Consider the following 23,465-nt stretch of genomic DNA (forward strand, 5'->3'; position numbering starts at 1 on the left):
TGGCTCTGAAAAGAGCCGTTGATGTTCATAAGAGTATCGTCAAAGTTTACTTGCTCTTGGCTGGTTTCTCAGTCTTCTTGGGCAGAAGCACTGCCTGAATATTGGGCAGCACACCACCCTGAGCGATGGTCACACCACCCAGCAGTTTATTGAGCTCCTCATCGTTACGCACAGCCAGCTGCAGATGGCGAGGAATGATTCTGGTTTTCTTATTATCGCGGGCAGCGTTGCCGGCTAACTCGAGAATCTCAGCAGTCAGGTACTCGAGCACGGCAGCCAAGTAGACGGGAGCACCGGCACCAACACGCTCAGCATAGTTGCCTTTCCTCAGAAGCCTGTGAACACGGCCAACGGGGAACTGCAAACCAGCTCGAGAAGAGCGAGTCTTAGCCTTGGCGCGTGCCTTACCACCGGTCTTTCCTCTTCCAGACATGTTCGCTTCTACACAACTCTAAAACAACATACCAGCAGCCTGGCGATGCGCGTTTATATAGGCTTCCTTCGGGCGCGACGAGCCGAACTGCTCATTTGCATGTGGCGTTACGTCACACGGCTGCCTCGGATTCAAAGAATTGGCGCTCGACCGCACAACGGTTAGAATTCAAAAATAAAGCTAAGAACGTAAAATTACCAAGTGCCTATTTTATTGTTCTGATCGTAACTGTGTACTGCAGGTATACATACACGTATGATTTGTTGTTATGCATTACATCTCTCTTCCTGGATTTCATTGCACTAACATATGATTCACTTTAATCCACTACACCTCTCTGTGTTTCAATGCAGTATCTGCTTTGACTTTCGAACTCTGCTTTGGCTAACACGTTGTCTTTTTTAAAAGGACTTGTTGTTCAGGGTGCTATACGGGGTGGAAAAGCTGAATTAATTGCGTTATTCTGCATTTACCCCTTTGTATTCGCCATGTGAACGACGTGAATGAGTGCAGCTCCATACAAAACGATATCGTCTCTTTTTCGAAGTGCAATACGAATTGGCAAAGTAGGAGGCTTCTAAGTTTAGTAAATAAATTCAGTTTCTTACATTCTTAAATCCAAAAATGCTCCAAATTGCTGGAATTGCCTTCTCATGCAGATTACCAAGATATTGACACTTTATAAAGTAGGTAAGAATACTGCATTGTAACAGGAAAAAAATAAATATTTGAAATATACTTTTAAAAATAGAACCCGCCAGTGAAAAAGTGCGCGCACGTATTTTGTCCCATTCTTTAATGTAACGGTCGTGCCTGAGAGGAGGGAAACAGCTGTTCGCTTGTCATTGGGTGGCTACTCCTCACAGTGCAGCGAACGTCATTTGCATAAAGTGTTATAAAAAGAGAAACGCGGGCAGCTGCAATTTTTATCTTGTGTTGTTACAACTTGTAGCCATGCCTGAGCCGAAAACTGCTCCCGCTCCCAAGAAGGGCTCTAAGAAAGCCGTTTCTAAGAGTCAAGCCAAGGGTGGGAAGAAACGCAGAAAGACTAGGAAGGAAAGTTATTCCATCTACGTGTACAAGGTGCTGAAGCAAGTCCACCCTGATACAGGTATTTCTTCTAAGGCGATGGGAATCATGAATTCCTTTGTGAATGACATCTTTGAACGCATTGCTGGTGAGGCTTCTCGCTTGGCGCACTACAACAAGCGTTCAACTATCTCATCCCGGGAGATCCAGACTGCTGTGAGGCTGCTGTTACCCGGAGAGCTGGCCAAGCATGCCGTGTCTGAGGGCACCAAGGCAGTTACCAAGTACACCAGCTCCAAATAAATACGATTTCTGGATATAAAACAACGGCTCTTTTCAGAGCCACCTATCTCCTCTACTAAAGAGTTCCATTAACTTGTTACATCCGTACACATCAACCACGGCATTTCTCGTATATAATGTACTTGTTAATTTGCGTCCTCCCCCCTGTAAACTACTGGCAGCCCGTGCGTGTTCAATAATACATTTACACCAAAAAAGCTACAGGATATATATCAAAACTTTAATAAGAAATATCAGATTAAAGTCGTATGGCACTAGGAGGAAGAAAGGGGTTTCAGGAGCGATTTGTGTGGGTTTTCAAAGCGACTGTCCTTCCTGATTTACTGAAATTTAGTTCTACATGTAATGGATGACGGTCATCAGTTGAGATTTCCAGTTTCTTTAACCTTGCCCTCTGACACACACTAGTCAAATCTACATCAGCCCCAATAACTTTAGCTGCATACTTCGTAATCTGCTGGAGCTTTTATGAGTTTTGGTTTGTCAGACTAAAACAAAGTGATCACAGACTGGATCATACTGTTATAAGGACAACATGAGGTCTTTGTCTACTTGAAATAGTTTGAGTTTATGGAGAAACAAGCGCTGGTTGCATTTCGAGAATAATTTTTTATATTTGTATTCTGTCACTATTTCTACCCCCTCTCCAAATAAGCATTTTATTCAGTGTTTTCATAAAAGCCTTGTTTAATGCATTTTTCTAGGATCAGTGGATGGCACCTGGAGAGAGGGCATGAACGGGGGAGCGGTTCTTAGATGTCTGTGCAGGTTTGTTGTTGACCCTGCTCTGACGGATACTTAAATTTGACAAATTCTGCACTCTGCTTTGCAGTCATGATTGAAATGCAACCAGATTGCTGCGGCTTTTTCGGTTTTCGCTCATCAAAATACTACTCTCCCTCACTAAAGCACAGATCCGTATAGGTTAGATATTATTCCAGAGCTAAAATAGCACAATTTAAACCGAGGACGGTAATTGGACAACGGGATCGTTGTAGCTACTAGAATGCTTATATCGCAGTTTGTTGGATCTTTTCCCTCAGGTTTCATTGTAAGTTTAACAGTAGCTTTTCGACCAGCCATCGATCCCCGAGTCGTGTCATTTTCTATACCCACTCCTTTTACAATGAAGACAAAGCTTGAAGCAGACGGGTTAGTTTAGCTTTTGAAAAGATACCTGAAACCTTATGCACAGAAAGTCGTCTGTAACGCATCAGTGCACCCACCGTCTACTAAGCAGACGTTGCTTTGAAATAAAACTCGACCGTTAGTACGGGAGAAAAAACCGCAAGGAAAGCTCTTAAAAGTAGAAAATTTGGGTGGCTCTGAAAAGAGCCTTTGGGTTATTTACTGTACAACGCTTTACTCTGTTTAACCTCCAAAGCCATACAAAGTACGACCCTGTCTCTTCAAAGCGTACACCACATCCATAGCAGTTACGGTCTTTCTCTTAGCGTGCTCAGTGTAAGTAACAGCATCACGGATGACATTCTCTAGGAACACCTTGAGCACTCCGCGAGTTTCCTCGTAGATTAAGCCAGAAATTCGCTTCACTCCACCTCGACGAGCCAAACGGCGAATCGCAGGCTTAGTAATGCCTTGAATGTTATCACGGAGAACTTTACGATGACGCTTTGCGCCTCCCTTACCAAGTCCTTTACCTCCTTTCCCACGTCCTGACATCGTTACTTCGCTTTGTAAATCACGAACTGGTAATATATATGAGAGGCCCCTCGCCTGATATAAGTACAAAGACGACCTGTTCGAACACAGCATAGGAAATGTCTGCGCGGGTTTTTTTTGAAAATTGCGCTTTGGATTCGAGAGAAAAATCAGCTGAACAAAGCAACTAACCCGCCATGTGGAACCGAATATCAAATCGTTCTGAAAGCTGCTAAGTGAATGATGTACATATGCTTTGGTGAACCTCATCTTTTTTCTTTGTCTGCCTCTTATTGCATCTGTGAATTGTTATTGGTGTCTTTTCAGCCGTTTGAACAAAGAGTGAGTTCAATGGGGTTTAAAGAGTGGTCCATGATTTTCTCTACCTTATTTGTTTTTGATGAGAAAATTGCAAAAATGCCAGAAAGCATTGGGGTCTCATTTATAAAACGTGCGATTTGAAGTGTGAAAATACGAGTATGCCAAAAAACTGGAAAATGCATAAGCCAAAAAATAATCTGATTCATTAAATCTGGTGTATGCAATTTACCTTTTATAAATCACAATTATTTTGTAATTGTGATTTTTTTGTGAGTGCTCATCAAATCCAGCCTGGTTACGCCCTGGAAATACCATAAATGAATTATGTTAATCAGCCTCATACTGTACATACGTAATCAAAATACTGTAAGCCTTCATTGGCTGGTAGAGCAGCCTCCTACATAACATATCCAGTGGTGCAAGATAAAAGTTGTCATCTCTAAGTGAGAAGCAGGCAAAGAACCTTCAGTTGATGACCTAATCGTGGGTGTCAGCAACAAGTGCAAATTTGCTGAATGGCATCATGTTACTGCAGCAGTGCCATGGCTGAAGAAAAAGTGGAAATTAAATAAGGGTTTGAACCCTGGTGACGAAACAGATTACTAGTCATGGGGAGAGTGAGCATGTAACGGGAGGGGGAAAAAACACATCTGCTCTCCCTGATTTCCATGTGCGAATGGCCTTTTTATGCAGCATAATGCTAGAGAAGTCCTAACAGCGGTCACAGATGCCTAGCATGTTATTAGAATGTCACTGCTCACGGTTAACAAAAGCAGCTTCATTCTCGCTAGGTGCCCTTATTCCAATATGAGTGCATTAAAGTGCTCTGATTACATTAGGAAAACAAGACACTGCTGCATATATCCTTTTTATTATATAATGACATGTATATTATATGTTTGTGAACCTACACATTATGAAAACTGGAATTATCACTTCGTTAGTTGGTTAAAGGCATCCAGCACAACGGGTGTGACGTAGTGAAGCTTGGTTGAGATACTCCTGACCTGCCTGCTATTTTACTAAGAAGTGACAATAGGTAATCTAAACTGACAAAAAAACCAAAGCGTTCAGTGCAAATATGTAGCATTGGCCCTCTTAAAAGTCATCTAAAATATATTCTGTATATCAGATTCACATTTCAGCTTTAATATGTTTCTCACATTATAATAACAACACAATAAATTCAGTTTATTTTTGTATAGCCCAAAAACACACAAGAAGTGACAGCTCGGTGATATGAATTATTGTGCATGTGAGTCATCATTTAACTTACGAAATGTTACAAACAGATGGAGCAGAGCTACCGTAAATATACACTCATTTACCCGTCAGCTCTTCTTTTATAAACCCCAATGTTTGTGTGGGAAGTTGCATACTCGTATTTCAAGCCTCTTTTTGTGCATATGCAAGCTTTATAAATGAGACCACAGGTTAAACCATGACTGGACCAAAAGCCTTTTGCTTAAGCTATTAAGTGTATCCTTTGCCATTTGTCTCTTTGGCTTTTGTACTTCATTCTTACCTTTGATTACGTGCCTTTGTGCTTTGGTCTATTTCTTCACATAGAGGACTAGGTCAGTGGTTCTCAACCTGTGGGGCGGGCCTCCCTAGGGGGATGCGAAGTAACAAAAAGTGGGGTGCAAAGATGTGAAAAAAAGAAAACAAGAATCAAAAATATGAAAAAAACATCTGTTGAAACCAAAACAAATTAATTTAAACTACATTCTGATACTATAACAATAAATATAGAGTTGGATTAAAAGTTAATAAAATCAATAAAAGTTAAGAAGGTATAATAAAATATACATCTACATTTCAAAAAAATGTTAGGGGGCGCGATTAAAACTGTTATGAAAACTTGGGTCGCAAGTACTTAGAGGTTGAGAAATGCTGGACTATATATGGTATACATGGTATACATCCTTCCAGGTAAAGAAACTCTTCTTCGTCTTTCTGGACTGTCCTCCTGCCGAAAGCCTTTTGGAAGCACAAAGCACCAATGTTGGGAAAATGATATGATTATATGCACAGCTCTCCTGTTACTACCGCCACCAATGTTAATCATTCTCTCTCTCTCGCCCTTAATGGCTTTCTGTGGTTCCTAAGCCTACTCTATGCCAGTGGCCACCCATTCTTTCAATAAACTGTGTGCATAATTCAGAAAAGTGGTGGGGCTGAAGCTTTTCTCTGCAGTATCCAGTGCACAGCAAGCCCTCTAAACACCGTAATGCAGAGAAAACCTTAATTTTCATGTCTTTTGATTTTCAGAGACTTTTATTCTTTTAAATTTCCAAGCTTATAAAAGTGGGCGTGGCCCATTGATATCATTTATTAGCACAGGTATTAGACCAAAGACAGCATTCCCACTACTAAATGTAGTAATATACTGGTTATTGAGCTGGTGTTCGGCAGTATCCATTTTGTGGATGTCTACCACTTGTTCTTTTTTTCTGCTGTGCATGACGGTCGCCTGCAGTTAATCCTTCCTTGAGTGAGCAGAGAACATCAACAAGGGAAGTGGGTTTTTCGAGCACAAAATAAGTTTTTAGACAGAAAAATAACAAAACGGTGCAATATTGGAAGTTGTTAAGTGTGACTCTGCCTTCCCTACAGTTTATATTTTTTAGTTTTCATGTGAAGTTTTTAAAGTGGTAGTTGTTACTTTGATTACCACTTTTTGCAGTGTGTTTTATATGTTCCTTCTAAAGTAGATACCTTTAAAACCATATTTCTTCTATGATAACCCACATAGGCTATGCTTGTGAGCGGTAAAGGTTCAGTGAGAATTAAAAATATTTACAGTTCATTTTCAACTGGAATAAAACAGATCAAATAAATGAGCCTAATCTGCCACTATATTTGGCAATGTAAAATCATTTTGTCAGTAATATATGAAAAAGTGGGCTACCAAATCTAGCAACACACCACTTTGTTATATCATCTCTTGCATAAGTTTTATTATAACACAATATTCTTAAATCTGCATAATCCAATTCACGGTCATAGGGGTTGGAGCCTCTCTTAGTTATTAGGCACTAAATACTGTATATACATTGAGGTTTTCTGAATAAAATTAAAATTTCTTAAATTATTTTGAAACAATTTCCAGCTAAAAAAGTTAAAAGTTTATTAAATGTTTCCATATCCTAATACCATTTGCTATAATATAGCGTTGTACAGTTCCAGAGTTATGTCAGTGGCACTGGGTGCAAGGCAAGATCCAGTTCTGGACTTGGTGTCAGTCCAGTTTATTTATACATAAATCAACTAGATAATGCTGGAAACATTAGAGCACGAGTCTTGTGTTGGGCTCCAGTAAATTGTCAAAGCAAAAATTCCAAAAAATAAATTACTCTTTATTCATTAAAGACTCATGGAAATAGATTTAAACAATCTTTCTGTAATGTTGTCAGATAAAGTGATTTTGTTTCATACTGTCTCCAAATGGGGTCACATTGTTTAGAAAAAGTTATTGATAAATATATTCAAGAAATTATTTGAGAGTTATTAGGTTTGTAACAGTTACAAATGACAACATGTTACAGAAATACAGTATGTAGTGGTTTATATTTTGTAATGGGAAAATCTAACAGTTCAGCATTTTATCACTTTTTTATATTATCACATATCTGAGTAATGGTAAATATGCAACATCTTTAATTTTTTTAAATTAGGTTAATTTTGTTACAGAATTTCAAATTAATAGAATGAAATGCTAAATAGGGTTCGCTTCCCGGGTCCTCCCTGCGTGGAGTTTGCATGTTCTCTCCATGTCTGCGTGGGTTTCCTCCCACAGTCCAAAGACATGCAGGTTAAGTGCATTGGCGATTCTAAATTTTCCCTAGTGTATGCTTGGTGTGTGTGTGTGTGTGCCCTGCAGTGAGCTGGCACCCTGCCCGGGGTTTGTTTCCTGCCTTATGCCCTGTGTTGGCTGGGATTGACTCCAGCAGACCCCGTGACCCTGTAGTTAGGATATAGCTGGTTGGATGGATGGATGGTGTGTTTGTTGATGGGTTCATTGCATAGAATTTACCACAAAAAAAAAAAAATGGCTGTAATTAATATCAAAACATTGAGAAGTTGTCCAAAAAATAAAATACACTCACCGGCCACTTTATTAAGTACACCAGGCTATGGACCACCATTTGCCTTCAGAACTGCTGTAATTCTTCATGGTGTAGACTCAACAAGGTGCAGGGATATCCTCAGGGATTTTTGGTCCATATTGACATAATAGTATTATGCAGTTTCTGCACATCCGTTCTGCATTATCCGTTGGATAATGAATGGATGGAAATGCTAAGTAGGCAAAAGAAATGGAGCATAAAATCCATCCATCCATTTTCCAACCCGCTGAATCCGAACACAGGGTCACGGGGGTCTCCTGGAGCCAATCCCAGCCAACACAGGGCACAAGGCAGGAACCAATCCTGGGCAGGGTGCCAACTCACCACAGGGAGCATAAAATATATTTAAGAAATTTAAAAAGAGCAGAAAAATGTAGAAAAAGAATAAATAAGCAAATGTTTGGCACTGTTTCAATGGACAACATCTTCTGTTTTCCCATCATCTTGATGTCTTAATCAACCTTCTCCAAAACAGCTTGTCCTGCACCTCCTTGCCAGTTCTGCCTTTTTCCTTCAGATCTTCTTTTACTTTTATCCATCCACCTTCACTTTGGCCTTCTCTGCGTTCCCTTCCAATGTACTTCCATTCCCACCTTTTGCCCACATTTTTATTGTCTCTCCTCATCACACATCCATGTCATTTTAGTCTACTTTCCTGTAATAGCTCTACCATTTTTGTGAACCCATGATGGTCTCATTTCTCATTCTGTCCCTTTTTATAACTCCACACATCCATATGAACATTCTCCTTTCTGCCAAGTGTAACTTCTCCTCCTGCATTCCTTTTCTACTGCCCATCTCTCAGCTCCATACATCATTACTGGTCTTACCGCTGTCTTAAAAACCTTACCTTTTATCTTTGCTTTAATTCTTTGATTACACAATACTCCTGATACCTTCTTCTAACTGTTCCATCCACACTGCACTCAGGGGGTTATCTTTCCATCTGATTTTCCATCTTGGAACACCACTGATCCTTCATATTTTAATTTAGCAACTTTGTTCAATATTAAATTGATTTACATTATGCATCTAATGCATATTGTACTTTATAAACAACTGACCCAAACAAATCAGATTTGTTTTTAGTGTAATAGAGCGAGTACTGTAGAAATTAGTTCATTATCCTACGTCACTGCTTATAATAATGTTGATTTACTGTAATTCATTTATATTTTTCTTCTGCAAATGTGTGAACTTCCCAACTGCTTTCATTTTTTTTTAATATTCACACATTCATGTGATTTCTGCTCATGGGACACAGTTTTTGGGGTATGATTTTGTTATGCCAGCCTCTTGTGCATTCACATAACCTGTGTAAGCCTTTGCAATACAGTATCTAATATCTAATTTCATAGTCTGTCCATAGCTGTTATCACAATGTTTTCAGAAAGTGATAAAACATCTTTTGGAAGGAAAGAGAAGTTTGTTATTCTCTAACAGTCTACAGTTAATGTAATGTTACGTAAGCTTCCACTCCTTAAAAAGTGGGCCCGAGTATGGTGGGCTACTTGGATAGTTGGACTTAAAGTTAACAGGACTTTGTAACCGTTAAAGAATATCAGAAAATGGAACAGAAAATAATTCCAGAGTTTTTACATTTAAACGTGACAAAAATAGGTAATTCAACCTCAAAAGCTTGCCAAACCTATTGACCTACATTTTCCAAAATAACATCAAATTGTTATTTGAAGGTCCCAAAAGTCCTACCCTTTAAAACACTTGTGGTATCTTATTCCATGCATCTAAGGTTCTTTGTGTAGAAAAACTTTTCAACGTTTGTGAGAATTATGCCTTTAGCAAATGTTCAACTGTGTCCCTGTGCTCTTGTTGAAGAATACCTGAAGAACAATCACAGGTATCCAATGTACTAATTTCCTTCATACTTTTGGATGCTTCAGTCATGTCATCTTCTGAATCTCCATTTGTTTGAACTGAAAAGGTTCATCTTCTTCAGTCTTTTCTCATAACACCTACCTCTCACTCCCAGATTCAGCTTAATTGCTTCTCTAGACTTTCCTTAGCATTGCTATGTCTATTTTGTATTATGGAGATCAAAAATGTTCACGGTAATCCTGATGAGACCTTACTAGTGTGTTACGCAGTTTAGTTCTAACTGTTGGTGTCCTCTACATATCACGCCATTTGACTTAGCATCCTGTTAGCTTTCTTGATTGTTTCTGTGCCCTCCGTATGTACAATAGTGACATTCAAAACTCCATTGACATTTCATTCTTTAATCTCCATATCTCCTTTATTTGAAAAAAATATATACTTTTGTTTATATTTGTCTCTGCTTTAAGAATTCAGGGGTTAACTCCAAACCTGATTGGCTAAAAATGAATGACTGTATTCTAAAAGACAACCCAATGATATCAGATGGACCTCATGTGTACACAAGTACAAGTAGGAAACATCACTAGCAGTAGTGATGACCAGAGAATATGGTAATATGGGCACAGCTGTTCTTCTGTAAGGTGGCAAAGACATTTTAAAGATCTGGAGAGAAAACATTTCCAAAGAAAATTCATTCACTCCAGTGCAATCAAATAACTAAGAAAAGTTAGTACCTGATGCCAACAAGTGTGAAATGAAAACATAATCCCTTGCGATAATGTTCCTAGAGTCTAAAATATCCACCAGTCTGTTTGAAACATCTACTTTTTGAGCACTCCACATTTTAAACCCCATATACTGAAAACATAAAAGTGTCTCTTTACTCCCAATTTCATTTGGAATAACTGCCTGTTCCTGCAACATTTCTAGTAAACAGGCACAATATGCATTGCTTAATTTGCAATCAATGGCTCATCTGCACAGCAAAGATGCAATCCTACAAGCCCACTATGGACATGACATATCTGAGAGGACAATATCATCCTTGGTGTAACAGACAACAGTTCAAATATTATTAATGCTGTCAAATTCTTGCAGATGAAGTATTGGAGGAAAGTTAGCCCCATTGTGTCTGACGCATTGAGATATAGAAAATTCGGACTTGAAGGATGAAACCAAAAATCTTTCTGGTAAGTTGAAATATGTTCTCTACGTCTGTTTGGGGAAATTCTTTAACCATAATAAATGTAATGTATGGCCTACTCTACAGGAAATAGTGCCAAATGACAGACTTTACAGTAACTCCGGAAAAGCTAAAAACTGATCATTTGTTATTTATTCATCCAGATTTGACCGATTTGGAGCATTGGGACCCTCTGAAACAGGGTGGTATACTTTTAAAGTACGGGAAGACACCATATACTCTACACGTGTCCTTAAAGGAGGCTGTGAAGTATGGCAACACAAAACCTGTAACCAGCAAGGCACATTGACTGATGCATTTAGTTATAAAATCATCTCTGCCCAAAAAGAAGCTAATTGAGAAGTGGACTAGAACACTATGGCACTGAAGACATGGTCAAGAGATTATTAGGGACTAGACCTAAAGTGAATGAAGTTTCTGAAGACCTTGACATTGATCCACTTCTGACAAGTGACTAGAGATAACATGAAACCCCTTGTGAAGCTGAGCACCTCTTCGCTCGCTCCTACCGCAAGTGCAAAAGGAGCTCCAGACTTCAGCACCGGGCTCATACTCAGTTGCATCTTGGATAACTGGTATTACAGAAAGTGCACAACAGGAAATAAAGAAATATATTGAATATATTTACATTTCTGGCAGCCATGAACAGCTTCTTGTCCCGGGACCTTTGATCTGCTTCGCAAACTAAGCGTTTGTATAGAGGTTTTTGTCATCATACATACATTTAACCTTAAAACTCAAACAGATTGAACAATTTATTGGAGCCTGGGGTGTCTTTCAAAGATCAAATAAGATCTGGCAAGAGTGCACCGTTATGGCACATTAGTTAGTACTGCTATCCTTGAGGCTTGGCCCTGTTTTTCCCTGTGAGGATTTTATTGGTATTTTGCTTGTTTTTTATGTCTGTGTGGGGTTTTTCTGACAGTACCCCAGGCTTTATCCCACATTATAAAGTCTTGAATTTTAGGTGATTAGTGACTTGGCCCATGACCGAGTTAAGTATGTCCTGTAATAGTCTGCTGTCCCATCCAGAACTGATTCCTGCCCTTGTAGCCAAAGCACTTCATATTAGGTTCCGGCTCTCTGCAGAATAAACAGGCTCAGAAAATCAATGGACCTCAACAGCTTTTCGGCGATGTGCATTGGAAATTTTACAAGTGTTTGTTCAAAGTTTTGTGATATCAAAAAGAAAAAAATTCTCCACAGGTAGTCCAAAATGCAAATAAAATATGGAAAATGAAGGCAGTCAAATGGAAATTGATAAACATCTATACAGCTATCTTCAAGCACACTTATCCAGTTCAGGGTATGAAAAAAATATTTAAAGAAGACACCAATTGAAATATAAAATAATTGTCCTTTAATAATTTGAATAGGTCCTAAATGAAATGTAATTTATCCTTATTTATTTGGTAAAAACATCTATTTATTTGCCATCACCTATTTACATTTTCAAGGTTGCGAGGAGCCAGCGTCTATCCTGGCAGCACTGGATGTGTCCGTACACATTTAGTCACACAGGCTCAATTTAGAGCCATCAGTTCAACTAACAACTGTGCCTTTTGGAATACTAAAATGATGAGGTGCTTGACTGAACACAGTTTTGTGAGCAATCACATATCTCGGAAAGTTTTGTAATGCTCTAAATATAAAGTAAGGCTCCTACCACCTGTAACACTGAATTGGACTAAGCAGATTTCCAATGACTGACTTAGAATTTTAAAGTAGAATGTGTCTTTTCTTTTTTCAATTTAAACATTTCATTTGTACGCCTTTAGGTACTGCGGCCCTTCTCAGGATGAAGCGGTTTAGTTTAATGGACGGAATAATGGATGTCTTTAGGTAAGATCATGAAAATAATTTCTTCTACATACTCGTTTGCTTAGCAGACACTTTTATCTAAAGTGACTTATTAAAGAGATAATTGAGTAACATCAGTTTGGGAAAAGTTTGTGAACAAGTGTTACAGGACAAGGGTACATAACTGATTTCCACAAGTGAAAAGCTCAGAACGAATATTAGCAAGTGTGACAGATAGTGGGCGCTATCGCTCCCTTGAACCCTCAGACTTGACTCCAGACACCAGGTAAAAGTCCAATAGTTGACTTTATTATTACACAACAGTGCACAAAGCACCCTCCTCTCCACAATACTCATTAAATAAACAATACGCTACAATAATAAACCCTACACCACTCCCAGACACGTTGCCACCCTTCCACCCAGCTCAGCTCTCCATCTGGGTGTTCGTACTGTCCTTTTATAGTCCATGACCCGGAAGTGCTTCTGAAACCGCAGTCCATATGACTTCCTAGCACTTCCGGGTCAGATCAAAACTCTACTTTTCTTCATCAGCCCGAAAGTACTTTATTTCTTCCGTCCTCGTGACCTGTAAGTACTTCCAGGCTGTATGAAAACTGAACATCTCTGTGTCTCCCTGCAGCATCTCCTGGCGGCCCTGACGTTATCCAGCAGGGCTGTGTATTAAGACTCCATTGTCTATAATTCCCTGTTGGTATTCGGGGCACCTTCATGCTGCAGGGAGGGCTCCACCTGGCGGTCTGGGGGTATTGGCCAAGATAACTGGCCGGCCATAGACCACACAAGTTAACAATACCCAGATTTATAAAATCTAACAGCTATCAGTTAGACAGAAATTCACTAAATGAGAGAGTCTTCAAACGTTTCTTGAACAGATTTAAAGAAGTCAGAGTTTGAAATGGAGGTGAATGGCTCATTTCACCAGCTACAAAAAGTCCTAAAAATGGCCATTAGTTTTCATTATAGCCAGATACGCATCAAGAGTTGGTACCACCTTTCCAGCTCTCCCCATTCACATTCATTGTACTTTTCACAAGTTTCCTTAATTTTAAACAGTTTTGTTTTTTTTGGTTCTTTATTTTGCCTTATATAATTTCTTGCATTAGGAATTTGTTAGTTTTCGCATACCCCTTGGGGTCAGAGCGCAGGTTCAGCCATTGTACAGCTGATTAAGGGCCTTGCTCAAGGGCCCAGCAGAGTAGGATCTTTTTTGGTAGTAACTGGGATTCGAACCGGCAACCTTCGGGATACCAGCGCAGATCCTTAGCCAGTTACTTCCTAACAAGCACTTAAAGCCTGTAATAATAAGCTTATTTCAAAACTAAACACTGTCAGAAACTGATAGTAAAGGAATTAGTGACATTTCTAAGTTTTGAGAATTTGAGAAAAGCTAGGAATGTAAATGCTAAACCTCACAAAACATACACTAACAACCTCAGATATTGTATATCCAGTGGACTTGTCTACCTTTTAACTGACTCTGCAATATATTGGCTTCCCAGACAGTCTGAATGAATAATTGATCTATTTTGTGAAGTTAAAAGAACATACACCTCAGTGTATTCAAAATAAAAAACAACACTTAGCCTACCAATCACAAGATCACACGTACTGCTGAGTTGTGCTTCATTAAATGGCCACAGTTTTCTGTAGTGACTTGTAAGAACTTCAGGTTCCTATAAAGAACAAGTTGCTTTCCTCCACCTTGACACCCTGCCTAACAGTTGAGTACCACCTCTCAGTTGTGGTCTGATTATACTGTACATTGGACCACCTTTACTCCTTATAAGTAAACACACAGGCATCATATTAGGATATCAAATCAACTGATAAATGCTAGGAGCAACACGTTCTTCTTCTTTGTGAGGTTCCTTACGTTATTTACTTGTAAATCAGTTAATGACACATTAATTTTAAAACAACAAAAAATGATAAAATTCTTTTAAAAGGTTATAAACTTATCAAAAGTGGTGACACATTATTGTGTTGTCCATACAGTACTTTGAAGTATTTTCTTACTAAACAAGGCTATATACTTCACTTTTTACCATACTCTTTAAAATAATTGCTTAATTTGATTTGTAATGTTAATTATACAAAAAGTATAATCATTGATAAAGCTGTATACGTTTCCGTTTTAATTAAAGGAATACTCCACTGAAAAATTACATATTTTTTTATTTTTTTATACGTTACCCCCATATACTTTTTATTGACAGCCAAGAAAAATTTCAATCTCCTGTTTTCATGCAAAATGGGAATAACAAATTACCATTACTGCACAACAGAAAACAATATCAAATAGTTCATGAAAAAAATCTCATGTCACTAAACCCACATGTCAAGTCATTCAGTTGTGCATTCACAGTGTCCCAAACACATGCATTTTTACTAAAACATTGTTACATAAATAACCTCTGGAGATAGCTCACGTAAATGACAATGGAATGCACTCAGATAAATCCGTGCATTTGAATGGTAGACACAGATCTGTATCCAGCACGGGGCACGCTCTCCCTGGGAATAGGTTTGTTAGAGAATGCAGCCTTTACTAAATCAAACTTTTTCCCGGAGGTTATTCTATAAGAAGGAATCAGTAACACTATAACAGCAGATTATACTTAGCTTCTGTTTAATATCGGCTTAACACTCACAATAAGGGAATATTCTAAGGAGAGCTACTGGCGAAAGCGTAATGCAGTCAGCACTATCCACTTCAAGATAGATTGAGTTCAGGAGGCATATTGTCCTAGGTACGGCCAGGAGTGATGTCTTCCGTCTGTCATTAGGTGAACTCTGAGGTTCAGTGCAGTTGTCCAAGCTTTGATACCTTCTCTACTGTGCAAGGTTCTCCAAATATGCCTACAATGTTTTACTGGAATAGCATCTGTAGAAAATAGCAAATGGTTACTGCAGAGGTTGCTTGCATAGTTGTATCAGTTTTGAAAACCTCTAAAATAGCTGACAGTGGCCCCTGACCATATATATTGATCATTACCAAACAGGGCCCATCAGCACTTGCGTGCCTGAGTCATCTTCCACTTGTTTTATCTCATCTCCCTGTCAGGTTCACCCTGTCAGCTGGTTTGTGTGGCTTCAGTAAATACCCATTTTAAGTAAAATAATGTGTATGGAATAACCCTCACAGATCACAGTGGCACACTTAAGACCACTGACTACAGCATCGCAATCTATTTTCATATTCACAACTGCAGTACCTCAGGATCATTTGGTGGCTGTCTGTGAAACGGCATGGGTGAATTGACCTGCTGCCTGTTGAAGCATCTTGCATATGCACAAGTACAAGACATGTTCTCTTCCTGATAATGTTTTTACTGATTTAACTTTTAATCTTTAGTTTTACACTAGGGGGCTCTGCCCTCTGCTCATTTCACTCACCCACCCCCAGGTTTGGTTAACCGGATATACAATTTAAAGCGATTGTTATTTTCATGGGAATTGTTACATACTCTTTCGATTCTATGTTGCATCGCTTATCCGTGATCAGAAATATACACCTAACCGAACTGTGGTTTCTTCGCAATGAAACTTTTAGTAGCTTTAATTGTTGCGGGACCACAGATACTCATAACGTACGGTCAGTTATGTAAGAATTTCCATTTCTTTGTTCTAATGCGATCTTTCTGATCTTTTTTTTGATGCTTTCCAATTTTCATACTTTCATTTTCTTTAACTTGCTCTGCGTGTGTATAATGCCAACGTTTTTTTTGAGCCTTTCAAATTCCACTGCTTTCATAATCTCTAACCTGCTCTGCAAGTGTATCATGCCAATGTTTTTGAACATCTTTATGAAGTCTTTTATTTCTGTCCCCGATTGGACCGATGAGGTTTACAACTCCACTTGGTCCGGGCTGATTATTACTTTCCTTATTTTCTGAATTTGCACATAGATTGTTATTGTTCTTTTTTGCCTTCTTTTATCTCCAATGCTTTTGTGTTTCTTTTTCGATGAAGAGCTCTTTCTTTTTCACTTAGTTGATGATGTGCCATCTAGAACATATAAAATTTTTAAGAGCTGGGAGCACCTGTAGTGTGTCTGCCAAAAGCATTCCAACAACTGAGAGGTTAGATGTCCATGATCTTGTTTTAAATTGTTTGTAAGTAGGGCATGACTTGCGAAAGTCACCGTCTCACAGGTCTTGCTCCAAAAGGTTGTAAAGTTTAGTTTCGCAGGACGTTAAAGTGTCTTTCCGAGAAGATCACGTATTGATCCAAGATTTTTTTATTATAATGGAGAGATATCTCTCAGTGCAGGCTTTTTCGTTGATACAATGTTAACTAATCAATAAGCTGTTTCTGGGCTGGACTCCTAACCAATGATTGTAGAAGAGAGGCAGGTCTTCAATTCAAATGCTTAGGCAGTGGTTTATTTGAATATTTTAATACAAATACACATGTTTGGGACATTGTGAATATAAAACTTGATGATGTCACTTGAGTAATGTGAAATTTTTTTCATGGACATTTTGATACTATTTGTTGCTGTCTAGCATTGGCCATTAATGACCCCTATTATATCAAATACGTGTTATCTCAATTCTGCATGAAAATGTGAGATTAAAAAAATTCTCAGCTATTAGTACAAACTACGTGGCTTAAGAAACAGATGAAAAATAACGGATGGAGTATTCCTTGACGTTTATTGTCACATATACAGTTTAAACTTGCCTGGCTCATTGCAAAACACACAGATTCTCCAGTTAGTATGCAATATGTATAATGGTTGTTATCTTAAATTTTTAAATAGTTTAGAATTTGACTTCGGCAAATTCACTCAGCAAGACTGATTCTGATGAATCTCTATCATACTCAACATATTATTTTTGTCATAATTAAATTTTCATGTAACTTAAAAATGATATAAGCAGTTAAAGGAAATTGGATAATTCATATAGTATAGGACAATGCAGATTTCATCATTTCATTTTGGATGAAAGTATATATTACCACTCAAATAAGTGTTGGATTTTGAAAATCTGGTTAACATTGGACAGGTATTCTGGCATTAATTTCAGAGAAAAAGCAGATGAGGACTGAAATAAATGGAACTTAGAGAATCCAAGGTAGCCTAGGAGTTAGTGCCACTTTTACAGACTTGCAAAGTCCTAGGTTCAAGTCTTGGCGTTGTGGACGCTGGCCCGGACACAGACAGGTAGACATGGTTCTTGAAGCACCACACACGTTTATTTACACTTTTTACACACACACAACCCAGTGCCGCAGCACCAAATCACCCCAAAGTCAAGGCCTCTCTTCACAATCCCTTTACTCTTCAGGCCGCCTCTTTCCTCTCCTCCCGAGCTCTGTCCTCTTCCACCCGACTCCTGCCATCGTATGGAGGGAGGCGGCCCCTTTTATAATCACCCGGATGTGCTCCAGGTGCATTCCGACAATCTTCCTGCCGGCACTCCCCAGTGTGGCAGAAGTGCCGGCTGCGCACCCGGAAGCACTCCGGGTGTCCCTGATCCTCTTCCTTCCAGCACTTCCGGGTGTGGCGGAAGTGCTGAGGTCCAGGGCTCCATAGGTATCGGGGAGCCTCCTGGCAGTGACCACGGGCCCCTACAGTCGCCCCCTTGTGGTCTGGAGGAGGCGCAAGCCCTCCTCCAGTCCTCCTGGGCTTCCCGGCTGGGTAGCCCAGACACTTGCCACAGCATGGACAGTGTCTTTATGAAGTCGTCACATTTTCTTCATGTAACTGGGGGTTCCATCCTGAAGACATACTGGTGTGATCAAGTGACAACTCTAAACTGATCCAGTGTGAGTGAATTTGCATGACCTTGCCCAGTATTAAGCTTGAACACAGCTACCCTCACACATTTAAAGTTGCTTCTTGCCAGAATATGTATGTTTATTATTTTTAAATACAAAATAGTTTTAGCTGAATAAGTACACATTTGAAGCATACAAATAAAATGCTAGCATTAAAAATAATTATTTTCTAACTAAGGAAACAACCAAACATGCCTGAACCAAAAGCTACCAGTTCACCAAAGAGCAGCTCCAAAGCACAGGACTTCACGAGTCAGGTGAAAAGAAGAAAAAAGGACAGAAAAGCTAAAAAGGAAAGCTATTCCCTATACATATTCAAAGTGCTGAAGCTGGTTCACCCCGACGCCAGCATTTCCTCCAAGGCCATGGCCATCATGAACTCATTTGTGAATGATATGTTTGATCGCATTGCCATTGAAGCCTCCCGTCTGGCAAAATACAACAAACGGTTGACCATCTCCTCTAAGGAGATTCAGACAGCCGTGAAGTTCCTGTTGCCTGGAGAGTTAGCCAGTCATGCAGTGTCTGAAGCCACCAAAGCCGTTAAAAAATACCACAGCTCCAAACAAACGCAGGACTTCATTCCAGAAAGCAAAAGCTCTCTAACAATAGAAACAATTTTCAATGATTAAAATATTTTTAGTTATGAAGATTTTCTACTTTAACAGCTAGTGCTACATTTTCTTAAAAATATTATAGAAATGTATTTATTTATCCAGTTATTTCGTTAATTTGCAGTTGTGTTGTTGGAAATACTTCCACACCTTGTAAATAAAACAAATGATCTTTCCGACATTACAGTTCAGGTATTATAGATTGCAGATTCAATGATTTCTGTAATGCTGTTGCCAACTGTTCTGCTGGTGAATTTTACTAAAACACAACTTCTAAGTAGTCACTTCCCCAGCACACAGAAAAGCATCATCACGAACCTAATGCCCCTTAAAGCAAATCACATGAGTATAATATATTCCATTTTTATTTGCTTTTAAATGTATCCTTGTGTAAAAAGAGGCTGAGATAGTTACAGTAAATTTGAAAATTATAAAATTGTTTTCGATGCCATTATAAAAATAAGAAGTCTTATTATTACTCCCTGAATCATTATTGGAAGGGCTTTTTATGTAAAGACAGACAATGCAGAAATTGAATACATGAAATAATATAGTATATTCATGTAATGATTTGGCAAATTACGACAACAAATATTAAAACTGTTTGTTATTTAAAGGCTGCTTTATCTTTCTAATCCACCTTAATAAAAAGATAAGCATCTGCTGACTGTCACTGTGATTTGAGCATTTGCTAAGTCTCTGTCACTGCAGTACATGGAGCATCACACTAGATAGATAGCTAGATAGATAGATAGATAGATAGATAGATAGATAGATAGATAGATAGATAGATAGATAGATAGATAGATAGATAGATAGATAGATAGATAGATAGATAGATAAGGCACTATATAATAGATAGATAGACAGATAGATAGATAGATAGATAGATAGATAGATAGATAGATAGATAGATAGATAGATAGATAGATACTTAATTAATCCCAAGGGGAAACTCACATTAACGCTGCTTTTATGAACCCCATACCAAATTTCATATAGCAGAGACATTCGCATTGCATGTTGCACTGCAAACATTAATTAGATTTCAGTTTTGTCTTAGATGCAGCACAGCTAGGTTTTAATAAATATGTTAATTGAATTCTAGCACAGTGGTTCCCAAACTTGGTCCTGGGGAACCCCTGTGGCTGCACGTTTTTGTTCCAACTAGATCCATAATAAGTGATAATAATTCAGAATAAATTATCTAAAACACAGCAGTATGATTTTTAAATTATATGTCACTTAGAAATATTTCTGTTTTTGCTATAGTTTTAAATGCTGGACGCTTTTTTTTGTTGTTGTTTTTGTATCATTCTTCCCTTATTCTGAGTAGTCTGCGCCCTTCATTGTATCCTAATAGTGACGATTAAAATAACAGACACCCAGGCAAACATCACTAAATGATGAAAAGCTGCAACTACCTCAGCGTCAGAACCACTAATTAATCATGGAAATCAGGATGAACATAAAAAATACATTATCCACATATACCTGCTTAATTTTTATTAAAATATATTAACACATTTACTTTTGTAATTCATTCATTGACCCCAAAACACTGAAACTGGGAAATAACAGCTCACATAATTAGAATCGGAGTCCAATTAAAAGCAGAAGTTGCTTGGAACAAAAACCTGCAGCTTCAGGGGGTCCCCAGGACCAAGTTTGGGAACCACTGTACTAGCAGAATATAGTCAAATACAAGAGTAGTAAAAAAACAAAAAAATCAAAATCAAAAGAAGCAAAAAAAAAAGTAAGTTATGAGACTTAAACTCAAGACAAAAGTTCATATTTAGAGATTAATTAAATTAAGGTTTCCTTCCTGGAACTTAACTGTTCATCTGTACTCAAGAGGAATGGTTAATGTATGGCTTGTACTATTTTATGGATGAGTCATTTCAAATGATAAAATTAAAAAATATTTATATGAAACTCATATTTTAAATGGGTTTAATTATTTAATTGATGGAGCATTTGATTTGTCAGTTCAGAAGACATTTCACCCAGCCATCCATTTACCTTAGTCAAATTAAGCAAATTAAACAAATCCATTCTTGAGATGACCAAAGAGAAATAGTTCCTAACTTTTTGCAATTTTATGAGCAGTCTGACAACTTGATTAGTTAATGTGAACAAATGACCAGAATTCCAGTGTATTGATACCACAAGTGTATGCTAATTTGTGTTTTATTATATTTTAGATATATTGTACTTGGTATTTTTTTGTTTATTTGTTACTAAAACGACTTAAAGCATATAGATTTATTTGTCTGAATTTGTTAGGAAGAGTAATAATTCAAAGCCCCAATTAGCAAAGATAAGGTTCCAATCATAATAAGTGATAATAATTCATAATAAGTGATCTAATTTAGCTAGTTGGTCTTTTTTTCTCCTCTCTTTTTCTGCATTTAGAAAAACAAACCAGTATGACTTTTACATTATATGTCATTTAGACATACAGTATTTCTATTTTTAGTAGTTTTAGTACAGGTTTAAATAATCAAACATGTATTTTAAGAATAACACATTGAAGATGTTTAAACTATTAGTGTTCCTTTTATGATATTTTTATTATGTTTAATAAATTCGATTTTAGGATAATTAAACAAAGTAAAGAGGATAGCATGTGTATTCTTAGAAGATCTAAACATAGTTTCTAAAAGAGTATATAATGCTTAAGGGGCTTATGAGAAGAACCTAAACTGCTTGATTTGTTCATTAATTTATTGGAGTGTTACGTAAAAGTACTGATTTATTAAAGTGATGCATTGGGGCATATCTTATATATTTTGTTTGGTTCTTTTATAATTTAAAATTAATTGTACTACTTGTCTGGTTGTCTTGCTTGTGTCTTCAGTCTTTCAGATTAGGCAAAAGTAACTTTTCCCCTGCGTCAATTGGCAGAATAACTTCATATGAAGGAGTATTACATTTATGACTGATAATTGTCTTTTATTAGTTGCGAATATCTAGAATGGTACTGAGGGCAACCATTAGACACTGGGTGATGTGCATGTGTTGGCAATTTCTGGCAGGATTTGTGAACAGAATTTTTATCTGGCTGATGTGTTAACGCAGAGAAGCATAAAGAAGCCTGTGAGGAAGTTAATTCAACTAACCTGAGCGACATTAAGTTATTTGACTTACTTTTACTTACTGTGAGCAATAGTGGCACTCTTTAAACTGCCCCCTGAACCTGAAAAATGATCAATAGAGTGTAAAATAGAGTATATAACAAGAAGAGGTTTAATTACAAAGGAAATGTAACATTGCATGGAGAACACATAAAAAACAAATGAAAAGGGGGAACCCATATACTGTATACTGTAAATATACCACACTATACATGTGCTAGACCTGACTTCAACAAACACTTGCTGATCAACTTAGCCCTTTTCATATACTTATTTTCTACACCATAGACACATTTGCTTTCACCATTTAGGACCTGAGACATTGCCAATCCTCCTGGAGATCAGTTTGAAAGGAGGTTTCAGCTCAAACCAGCATCCAACTCCAGCCATACTCCAGGAGGTGTAAGATTAGAGCTCCCTCTGGTGGCTCTATATACTAATACACAACAGGCCTCTAACACCATGAGGTGAGAGAGGTGGCAATACATTTAAACTTAACATGGGCTTCAACTCGATTCCCACTCTGGCTTTTCTCTGCAAAGCATGAAGGAGCCCTTACTGGACATAAGGTAAATTAATTCCATGTTACCCTATGCAGGTCATTCTCCACTAAGTCTTTTTAATTATTTAAAGGACATTTTAAGGCCCGGGGTTTCTCCTGTATTTCACAACCCACACACTATCTCACATTTATCTTGTTAAACTAAAATGGATAATGGAGTCCTTAAGCTCAGACAGACAAGAACAAAGATGAATTGTCTCTGTGCATTATAAGATTAATAATAAGTACTGTAGCTTCACATGCTGAAAATCATTGTGAAACAGAAAAGTAAAATGATTAATGTTGAATTAGAGAAGCTGTGGCTACCACATTCATTTTTTAAAGAATTCTTTAGGATATTCAATCTTGAATTTTTTGTTCTAAATGTAGTAAACTAAACATTATTATTATTTCCTCTCGTATGATGTCTTTCCGGTTTTAGCTGGTAAATCCAGGCTACAACAAGAAGCCAAAGTGGTGATTATTATTATTATTATTATTGTTATCTGAAGAAATAGCATTATTTTTCACTTATGTATTAATAATTTACCTTTGAGCATAGGTAAACAGCACAGGGAAATTAATGTCCCCAGATCTCAATACATGATAAGACTCTGGCATCATTAGGAAGAATCAGGATCGGT

The 23,465-nt window shown here is 37.9% G+C and overlaps 4 protein-coding genes across 4 annotated transcripts; 2 read left to right on the top strand and 2 right to left on the bottom strand.

Annotated features, from left to right (window-relative positions):
* LOC120538118 (histone H2A-like) lies at positions 1-469 on the bottom strand. The gene has a single exon (XM_039767551.1). It carries the CDS (start codon positions 431-433, stop codon positions 47-49), a length of 387 nt encoding a protein of 128 aa, XP_039623485.1. The 5' UTR covers positions 434-469; the 3' UTR covers positions 1-46.
* An 817-nt stretch (positions 470-1,286) lies between these two features.
* LOC120538119 (histone H2B 8-like) lies at positions 1,287-1,809 on the top strand. Its single transcript, XM_039767552.1, has one exon. It carries the CDS (start codon positions 1,388-1,390, stop codon positions 1,763-1,765), a length of 378 nt encoding a protein of 125 aa, XP_039623486.1. The 5' UTR covers positions 1,287-1,387; the 3' UTR covers positions 1,766-1,809.
* A 1,327-nt stretch (positions 1,810-3,136) lies between these two features.
* LOC120538311 (histone H4) lies at positions 3,137-3,448 on the bottom strand. Its single transcript, XM_039767772.1, has one exon. It carries the CDS (start codon positions 3,446-3,448, stop codon positions 3,137-3,139), a length of 312 nt encoding a protein of 103 aa, XP_039623706.1.
* A 15,272-nt stretch (positions 3,449-18,720) lies between these two features.
* LOC120538312 (late histone H2B.L4-like) lies at positions 18,721-19,161 on the top strand. Its single transcript, XM_039767774.1, has one exon. It carries the CDS (start codon positions 18,721-18,723, stop codon positions 19,159-19,161), a length of 441 nt encoding a protein of 146 aa, XP_039623708.1.
* Positions 19,162-23,465: the final 4,304 nt, after the last annotated feature.

The sequence above is a fragment of the Polypterus senegalus genome, chromosome 10 (genome assembly GCF_016835505.1).
Source record: "Polypterus senegalus isolate Bchr_013 chromosome 10, ASM1683550v1, whole genome shotgun sequence".
In the NCBI taxonomy this organism is placed as follows: domain Eukaryota; kingdom Metazoa; phylum Chordata; class Cladistia; order Polypteriformes; family Polypteridae; genus Polypterus; species Polypterus senegalus.